Source organism: Sinocyclocheilus rhinocerous, unplaced genomic scaffold (genome assembly GCF_001515625.1).
Source record: "Sinocyclocheilus rhinocerous isolate Xijiao unplaced genomic scaffold, SAMN03320098_v1.1 scaffold113, whole genome shotgun sequence".
Lineage (NCBI taxonomy): Eukaryota > Metazoa > Chordata > Actinopteri > Cypriniformes > Cyprinidae > Sinocyclocheilus > Sinocyclocheilus rhinocerous.
This window is the reverse complement of record NW_015646846.1, coordinates 1,201,092-1,210,868: the sequence shown is the minus strand read 5'-3', so window position 1 is coordinate 1,210,868 and position 9,777 is coordinate 1,201,092. Positions and strand designations below refer to the sequence as shown.

At 37.7% G+C, this 9,777-nt stretch overlaps 1 protein-coding gene across 3 annotated transcripts in view; it reads right to left on the bottom strand.

The window, feature by feature from the left end:
* Positions 1–9,777, bottom strand: part of LOC107708130 (MTSS1-like protein) — a 70,654-nt gene that overhangs the window by 41,013 nt on the left and 19,864 nt on the right. For all 3 annotated transcript variants that reach the window (XM_016512283.1, XM_016512284.1, XM_016512285.1), the window contains exon 2: positions 4,547–4,608. In XM_016512283.1, coding sequence (XP_016367769.1) covers positions 4,547–4,608 — 62 coding nt within the window. The remainder of the gene's footprint in view (positions 1–4,546; positions 4,609–9,777) is intronic.

Genomic DNA, 9,777 nt, shown 5'->3' with positions numbered 1-9,777 from the left:
GCTTTGCAGGACATGGAGGCGCCAGCGCGATCACTATATATCAATACATCATTCGGAACTGTAAGGGGTCTACTTTTATTTGTGTGCACTCACAATATCAACAAAATGTTGTGCTTTTATAAAATAAAGAAAACAAACACGATGTGCTTTCTGTCGTCTCGTCTTGAACAGGAGCGCTAACAAAAATGAACCGAAACTCGGCGAATACATGCCTCACAGACATGATAAATATATCTATAGAAAGCTTTAAATTACTACTTAACGAAATAAAATAAAACAAATCAAAAACAAAAACTCTTTCATTATAATCATAATCCGTAAAGATGCAATTCTCTCTAAAGGCACGTCTGAGGAGATGGTGAGTCAGGATCGGCAACTTCATCCTTGCGACACCGACTCAGAAAACACTAGTTTATTAGTAAATAATTCAAATATCTCCTTACTATTTCCCCCTGACACATTCATGGTAATTACTTTTGCTGGTGCTTTGCGGCAAGCTTTAGCCTATTGCGTGCATTTGAACGCAGAACTGTTCAGCTGCGCTGACGGCATACATGCTGCTGCAGCTGGACACTAAACCCCGTCGAGCCGCTCTTGACAGTCGCGGCAGGACGGTCTCATGTCGTTTCCACCAGCGTGGCAAAAAAAAATTTTTTTTTCATCACTAATTGATGGATGTCTAAAATATAAAAATTTTGGATCAACATAGGCTACATTTGTGAACGCACATTTTCTGCAATGTCGCGCGTAAAGTCACGCTTCCGTGCGCGTCTTACAGACTGCAACTTACAATCGCAACTTCATTGTGCTGTTACTCCTTTCGAGCCGAATTTCACAAAATTGGTCAGCTCCCGACAGCATCAGGTGTTTTATTACTGGGGAGTATAATTATTTATTTATTTATATGAATGTAATCGATTAGATATCATAATATTTAGGCTATAATAGGCTACTATAAATCTGGTTGGTTTGTATTGGTGACATAATATGTAAATTATATGCGTGCGGCCCGTGAGACTTGCACTTGGACCATAGTGCGGCCCAGTGGAAAAAAAGGTTGAGAACCACTGGATTAGACAGTGAAAAACATCTATAGCCTTCTCCCGGGTCAGACTATGGAAAACGGTCAGAGTCGCTCAAAGAAAAGAGTTCTGCATGTTCATCGGCTGGGACACGGGCACATACTGACAGGGTCAATGGTGCCATTGTAGGAATTCATTCAGAGCCTTCATTCTGAAGAGAGAGATCTCAGCTTATCAGAGAGCGCTCTGTGGTATCAGGTGATACAAACTACAAAGTACAGCCTTTCAGCAATTCTCCCACCTCCCCATAGCGGCCCCCCCAAGTCCTGCAAAAGCTTTTGTGTCCGATAGGTAGACTCGCAACAGTCATCTCTTTAAGAGCTGCTCTGGCTCTAGGAACAGAGGTTGGGTTAATGGTAGGGATACCCTGGAAAAACAAGTTACTGGTTACTTTCTGTTTGAAGAGTATTATTATTAAACCAATAGTTCTGAATTCTGGTTGGATAAACTGTTCAACAATGTTTAAATAGGGATGTGCCACGATGGTCAGTTGCTGGATGACTAACAAATTAGTCAACCATTGAGACACAGACTCAAAACCAGATTCAAACATGGTTCAACCAATCAGAACTGTAAACTTTGTACTCGTGCTGGTTTCATGTGTCTTTTGGGAAATTTTATTTTTTTAAATTTACTTTGATTAAAAACCTCTGGATTTTTACAAATATTTAATTATAAATATTTAAAAGTTCTTCAAATATGAATTATATTGTAAAACCAATACTGCTTTTTAATTAAATAATAATAAATTCAATTATTACAAAAAGACCAAACATTCTTCAAATATTTTAATCCTTTAAATGAGACTAATAAATTATCTACAGACAGGTACATCACTTTTTTTTTTTTATTTTAAGCCCCAAGAAATGATCAGAATGAATTTGAATCCAGAAACTGTAACCCAGTTCATCTTAGAATAGGTGTATCAAAGTCACTGTATGCATGAATTCCTTTTTAAATTAGCAAAACATGATCACCATTGACCTGCATATCTCATAAATGTAAAAAATTTGTTTTTCATATTAAGTCAGTACAACTACACCTTAAGCGCAATTGGTGGTTTGTATTAAGATTTACAGCAGCCATTCCCAAACCAGCTAGTCTAGTATCTATATTTGCATATACTGTGATGTTGATCAGCTAGACATTTGGTGATATACAGCAACGGGTAAACATTACCCAACACTGTGTTTACAAAAACACTAGCAATACCCAAAGTCATGAGGTACTTTTAAAAAGCAGACCATGATCAGCTCTTGGCAGTCCAGACGGCGGAGCTGGCAACGGTAATTGTGTGTGTGAGTGGAGTGTGTTTGATGTATATCTGTAGGAATGGAGTGGACCTTTGGGAATGTCATTAGCCTGTTTACTCTCCAGGGACAGAACAGAGAGGTCAGGCAGAGGCGACGCACTGTAAAAATGGAACCAGCAGCTAACCTAAATGATCTTCTCTTCCTATGATAAGCCTTTCTGTATCATTGATTTTCGGCCCCTTAAACACCTTTGAACTACCATTGGTCTGTGGCGATTACGCGTTCTGCGACTCCGCTTTCTTTCACATGGAAATGGATATTCGCTACAAGCATATCACCACAAAGGTATTTTGAACTTCTTTTTACCCCTAAGCAAAGAACGAGAAACAACTTTGCCTTGAGTACTTCGGGGCCTTTAGAGTACCAACTTGGTATGAATCTTAGTCAGGACAGACACCATATTTAATCTGGCACAAAAGAGCAGAAGGGAAAGAAGTACAGTCTGTTCAATGGGTTGTACTGTTGCATACCTTGGTGTCGATCATTCAGTCAACAAAACATTGGACAAAAAAACATGGATTGTGAAAATTAGACATGACCTAGGGCCTTAAAGTCAGAATGAAATCAATGATGACCCAATTTATTTACTTATTTAAATACACATTCACTGTCCACATTATTCCAAAGAAAACCGTCTTCGTAATCTTTTCCGTCTCTCGAACAGCTTTCTTTTCAGATGATGTCACCAAGCCCTCTTACTTTTTGACACCTACCTTTAACAATTCTAATATGCAACACCCACTTTTCAATATCCAATCAATTCACGATTAATAAAATCAAGTCCTGTTCTTTTTTTTTTTTTTTTTTAATCTTCGCTCAGAAATTCATTGCATCGTGGAAGTACAAAGGCTTGCAAAAGCCACATTCTGTTGACTTTAAGGCTGCATTTACACTGCAAGTCTTAATGCAGAGATCCGATCTTTTGACCAAATCCGATTTTTTTTGGCCCGCCTGTTTACATTCACTTTAGACACGACTGGTATCCGATATCTGTGTTTAAATTAATTCCCGCCCAAAAGGATTGACAGCAGTTATCGCTTTACTATGCACATGGTAGACCCTTGGGTTTTGAATGGCCGTGCTATTAAAATTTATATAATTCACGTCGAGTGCCCATTATTATTTACCAGCATGGCCAATGGCTGTCATGGATGTTTTGCAGAACAAAATCTGACTGAATGGATAAATAACGGAAAATAACAGTAATTTACATTTGTTAGACTATTTTATCTACAGCACGTTAGTGGTAGAATTCTTTAGTAGAGCCAAGATGATATTTATTGTAATTAATTCAAATGAATTAACGAGAGAGAGAGAGAGAGAGAGAGAGAGAGAGAGAGAACGCACGAGTGAGTGTGAAGCTTGCTGGTTTAATTACAAAAACTGTTATCACCTCATTGCTGAGAAATATAATGTAGCTTTTAGCTGTTGTGTTTCTAAAATTCAAGGGGCAGGGATTGAAAACCAGCTCCTAAATGTACAATTTCTTACCTATATAAAGTTTCCATATCAATAAAATGCGAGCGCGTACAGCACACTGGCATTAAAACACAATCTTTATGGGCAAACGTGTCGCCCTCGCATTGGGAGTTCTGCAAGGAATCGGATGTGTGTGTTTAGACGTAGGTCGGATGTCCAGATATCGGATATGTATCTGATTTAAAACCACGTTTGGAATTGGCTCAGATCGGATGCGAAAAAATCTGATCTTGTGCAGATTTTTGTGTTTACACGAGTGCAACAAATTCCGATCTGTGTCAGATGTGAGCAAAAAAAATCAGATTTTTTTTGTGCCAGTGTAAATGCAGCCTAAGACAGAACAACCCATTGAATGAACTATACCACCTTATTTTCATTTGTGTCAAACTAAATGTGACACCTTTCCTAACTGTCTGCATTTAAATTTCTCTACTTCTAAATTATTTATTTATTATGAAGTGCCTTTCTTTCTTAATCACGGTCTCTTCACTGCCTTTTTGCATCCTTTAAAAGACATACTTCTCAAATGTTTCTTTATTAGCTCTCCTCTTACACTGGATGACAAATCCTTCCAGAATTATGTAATAACCAAGCACTTCCTGCTTTCGAAACAAGATTATCATAATTACTCCCTATTCAGGGAAGAGTGTAACGCAGGAGGCCTGTTCTTACCTTAACTGAGATTGTAGCTTAGCCCCTTTGGTGACAAAGTCCTCCCAGGCAGGATAACTCGCCTACAGAACAAACAATGAGAGAGAAGAAGAGAGGGTTAGTCAGGGCAAACCAGAGTAAATCATTACACTTTACTGAGCACATTCATTATCAATATTTATCTGCCGAAAATACAATTTGTAATTATCGACTACATTCTATAATTCTATAATGTATTCAAGACGTGGATATGCACTGAAGTTTCATATTTAGAGTTATGGGTTTATTGAAATCCCTTAAAAAAAAATCCCTAGTGCATGAGGATGAATATAGTAAGACAACGCTGAAATCACATGATAGGAAGTTGCTGTTTACACCAAAAACAGCCAAGGCAATGTAAGTCTTTACAAGGTGACTGGTAAACTTGGACAAACAGACAAACAAGAAGCAACAATGATGAATAATACAGCAATTATAACAGGCTGTCACATCCAACAACTTTGCTCACTATCTGGTTGTGTGACAAATGCAACTTAAAGAGTTTCATTACATCACTAAAAATTAAAAGAGGTACAGAATGTATTGTTCATCTGAATGCCATGTAAACCAGGTACAACATTTCCAAACATTTAATCACAAAGTCACTCAACAAGTTGCCATTTCACTGCATCACAGACTAGCATGAATCAGAATGTCTTTTGGTTTCATCTTGTTTTCTGAGTAGTCTCCATCTCATTAGTGAGTATGACTAAGATTGTTTTTTTGCCCCAATGTTTATTAAATCTAATTCAAATCAAGCTAATTCTATTTGCAATAACAGGTATCAGTAACAGCTGATCCCTATTACAGAAAATCCCATAAAATGCTGACTGGTCTATTTTTACAGACAGGATCCATATAAATACTTTAGCACTGTAGAAAAAAAAAAAAAACGTATAAATAGAACCGGTGAAATGTTATCTGCCACATGTTTCAATTTACTTGAAATGAATCCAATAATGAGGCAACTGACTAAAACAGGGTTCAAAAATGTGAAAAATCCTCATTACAGCTGATATTGCTACATGTCAGCCCAAGATTCACTGGTCTGATTAAATTATACATTTCAGTTATATAAATACAGTAACAAAATTATAAAATACAGTTATGTTATACTTGCCCCTTCAAATACGTTAGCTACTTTCTTGCAATGAAACAAACTACTTAAAATAAATAAATAAAATACAAATAACTTCTCCAACAACACATTTTAACGCAGTGACAAATACACCGGATCATTATTTTGGGGTGGACTTTGTTCTTTAGGGTCAATACATTTCTGAAATGGGAACTACAGTCTGATTTGAATAAAATCTGCATAATTGTGTGCATTTCTTCCCACTACAGATGAAAAATATCTCAAGTCTTCCAGCTAATTACTAAAAATACACATACCTGGAAATGCTTTGCAAGGAGGCCATAAAATGTAATTGCACTGACATGGTTTACAGTCTACTGTCTTGTGGGTGTCAACCAGATCTCTCAGTAATTAAAGCACTTCCAGAATTGAATTTAAATGTGAGGTGATCATACAAGACAAAAAACTAGTAGTAGGGCTGGGCGATATAGCTAAAAAATGTATCACGATACATTGTTTCATATCATTCGGTATCGATAATTACTGACTTTTTTTATAACCTTTCTTAAAGAGCAGTAGAAAAAAGGTTTAAATTTAACCACTGTATTTTTTAACCAATTTAAGACAATCGGCAACTTATTTTAGTTTTAACAGTCAAACACAAAATAAAACTGAAACAAATAGCTCCTTTCTTATATTTTATATGCAGATTAAATAAGTGTTAAAGGGGTCATATGATGCTGCTAAGAAGAACATTATTTTGTGTATTTGGTGTAATGAAATGTGTTTATGCGGTCTGTCTTTTTACGCGTTGCATTGCATCGCGCCGCGTAAACATAAAACCATGTCTGCATTTGTGATCGAAGAAATGACAAACCACAAAAGTGCTACTCTACACTGCCCAAAAAATTGTGTTTGTATCATTGTATTGTAGTCTACTCTCCCAGGATCAGGAAACAGTCCTCCATAAAATGCGCTGGACACATCTGAATATTTGGGTTAAACTGTTCTGGAACAGTGTTGTAAATACAACTTAACCACTGATTTCTAGTCGTGTCCTCTTTTGGAAGACCAAACAAAGTAGTTTCGCTTTCACAACGAAACAGCGTCTCACACCGCGGCCTTGAGTGAGTGGAGGACGGAGGCCTAGAGTGAGCGGCGGCCTAGAGTATGCGGAGGCCGGCTTGAGTGAGCAGAGGCAGGCGGGCTTGAGAACGGCGCGGCCGGCGGATTTGACCAAGGAGCGTCCAGCGGGCTTGCGGCAACCACATGTGACGAACCCGGGCTGGACTCCGCTTCGTCCACGGTGAAAGCCGATCCGGCGATCGACAGCGCGAAGTTGATGTATTTCCTCAGCGACCAGCACGGATCAGCTCCAGGCATGACGAAGCGGATATCGTCCTCTTTTGGAAGGCCAACCAAAGTAGTTTCGCTTTCACAACGGAACACAGCGCCTTCACGACATGGCGGCGGCGGCAACAACAATACTACAGCAGAATAAAAGTTACGCCTTCTTTCTTTGCGTGAACATTTGGGCATCATGTATTTATGCATAGCTTAATACAAATAGCCAAAGGAATGGAATAAAACCCCCACAAATTCTCGAGACTTGTTTTCTAAAACTTGAACCTCTTTTAACTTTACATGGACGCGACTGCAACAGTCATAGTTGTGCGTCTTAAGAATGCGCCGAATATGCGTTCTGTGTGAATGGCTTGGTTTCGGTTTTAACCTAACCAATATTTTCTCCGCATTGAGCTTATATATTTCTCTAATATTTTGAACGAAAAATGCAGCAGCGGGTTTCATCTTGTGGGTTCAACTGGATAGACTAACAAGCCTATATTATTAGCTACATCATAGCCTACATCATTACCGCATCGTGCACTGCTGATAAGGCTCTCTGACACACACCTAAAATTCAAAAACACCGTTTTTGCACTCAAATGCAATTTTTTTTTTTAAATTCGACTAATATTCCTTTTTTTTTTTTCAGTCTCCTCATCGCAGGCAGGCATGGCACTCATTTCAGCATGTGTTTGTGTGTTTTGTTGGCTGTCTGCTTGTCAATCATAACATGCGCCTTTAAATGAAATAAGCGTGAAACTATACTGCGATATATCGAACATTTTTTCTATCGTTATCGATGATGGAGTACCTTCGATAAATACAGATACCGTTTTACCGCCCAGGCCTAACTAGTAGTTAACATACGTTAGTGTAAAACAGAGAATAATAAATTTATTAAGCATGTAAGGACACATTAAATAGATCAAACGTGACAGTAAAAACATTTATAACATTATAAAAGATGTTTATAATTAAAAAAAGTTATTTTAAACCTTTTATTTTTCAAAGAATCCTGAAAAAAGTATCCACAAAAATATTAAGCAGCACAACTGTTTTCAACATTGATAATAAGCAGTAATATTTCTTGAGCATCAAATCAGCATTAGAATGACTCCTGAAGGATCATGTGACACTGAAGCTTGAAGTAATGATGCTGAAAATTCAGCTTTGTCATAAATTGTAAAATAATTAATTTAATATTTTAATGTCTTTATTTACCAGGACAGACTGCAAAATCCATGTTTTTTTAGAGATATAAAAGTTACTTCCAACATATTTAAAATAAATAAGCACTTTTTTAACCACTAATTAGTAAGTATATTATTCTTGGGTACATAGGTGATATACTTTCATATTGTTGGCAATACTAAAATGTATAATAAGTAAACAAATTAAGGCATTTAAAATTTTAGCTAATGCTAATACACACTGCAAACAGTATGCTAATGCAAACACGCAATACAAACAATTTTATAATGATTTAGGTCTTGGTCAATGTATTACACACTCAAAACATGATCACCAGCAAAGTACTTTTAGTGTATAGTATAAGTATGCGAATTGGGCGCAGCCTACACTTTACTAGCTCCTTCCGGTGGCATTAATTACAGCACGTGAGGTTATCACTAAGTATACATCTCATAGGAAACTAGTGACCATGATTTGTACACGCACCTCCAGGGCTTTCCTGGGTCTGTCAGAAACGTAAAAGGACGATCCACCCACAAGAACACTCCTACCAAATCTGTCCTGTGAACCATTTCCTTTTCAAACTGTCAGTTCTTTCTCCCTCATCTCTCAGAAGAGGACCACTCCTGTGAAGTAAACCCCCCAGAGCTTTGCTTTCAACCGCATGAAAGAAATATATTATCAGTTCCTGTCTTCGATCCTTCTCATCTTCGCCTGTTGCTGTGGTAAAGAGGTGGCGACACAGAGCGGAGGACGAGGAGAGGACAAAAAAACCTGTTGGTCCACTGTATCAAGTGACAAAACAGACACATGTATAGTACACCAGGCAGAGGTGGCAATGAGGATCAACCACTGAATTTCAAATATAAAAATGGCATCCCTCACAGATGGTTTCTTTGATTAATAATAAATGTTTTTAAAAACATCTCCCCCTCTCTAACAAGGACTCAAGGGAGGCAGTAAAGAATAGTACTGTAAACCAACAGCACCCTAATGATCCACATACTCAGCTATTAAAGGCAATCCCACAAAAACACATCAGCTAATAACTGCATTTGCAAAACCTGACTATGCTTTTCATCTATATCATCATATGGACCATTAGTAACAGTGAAGAGATAGAAGAGTAACTGGATGAAAGAGACAATTAATTATTGTAAATTTATAAATATTATAATATCAATTAAATAAATAAATGTTAGTATTAGTTAGTGCTGTGTTCGATACATCGATACGACGATGTATCGTCACAGAGATTTGACGATAAAGGCACAATATGTAATTTTCGCCGCTAGAGGGCGTGTATTCAAAATAAACAAAGAGGCGAAGGCATAGTTTGATGACGCAGTGACTGAGGCCCAATCCCAATTCTATTTTATACCCCTTCCCCTTCCCCTTCCCCCTTGAAACAGAGTGTCAAGGGGTAGGGGTGAAAGTATTCTCCTAAGAATTGGGACACCACTACTATGCCGTCACACGTCATCATACGTCGTCTAGCTCCTACAATACACACACCTATACTGGTGTGCATTAGAGCCTTTAATTACCGTTCTATATTAATGCGCTGCTTACTGACACACACACACACACACACATA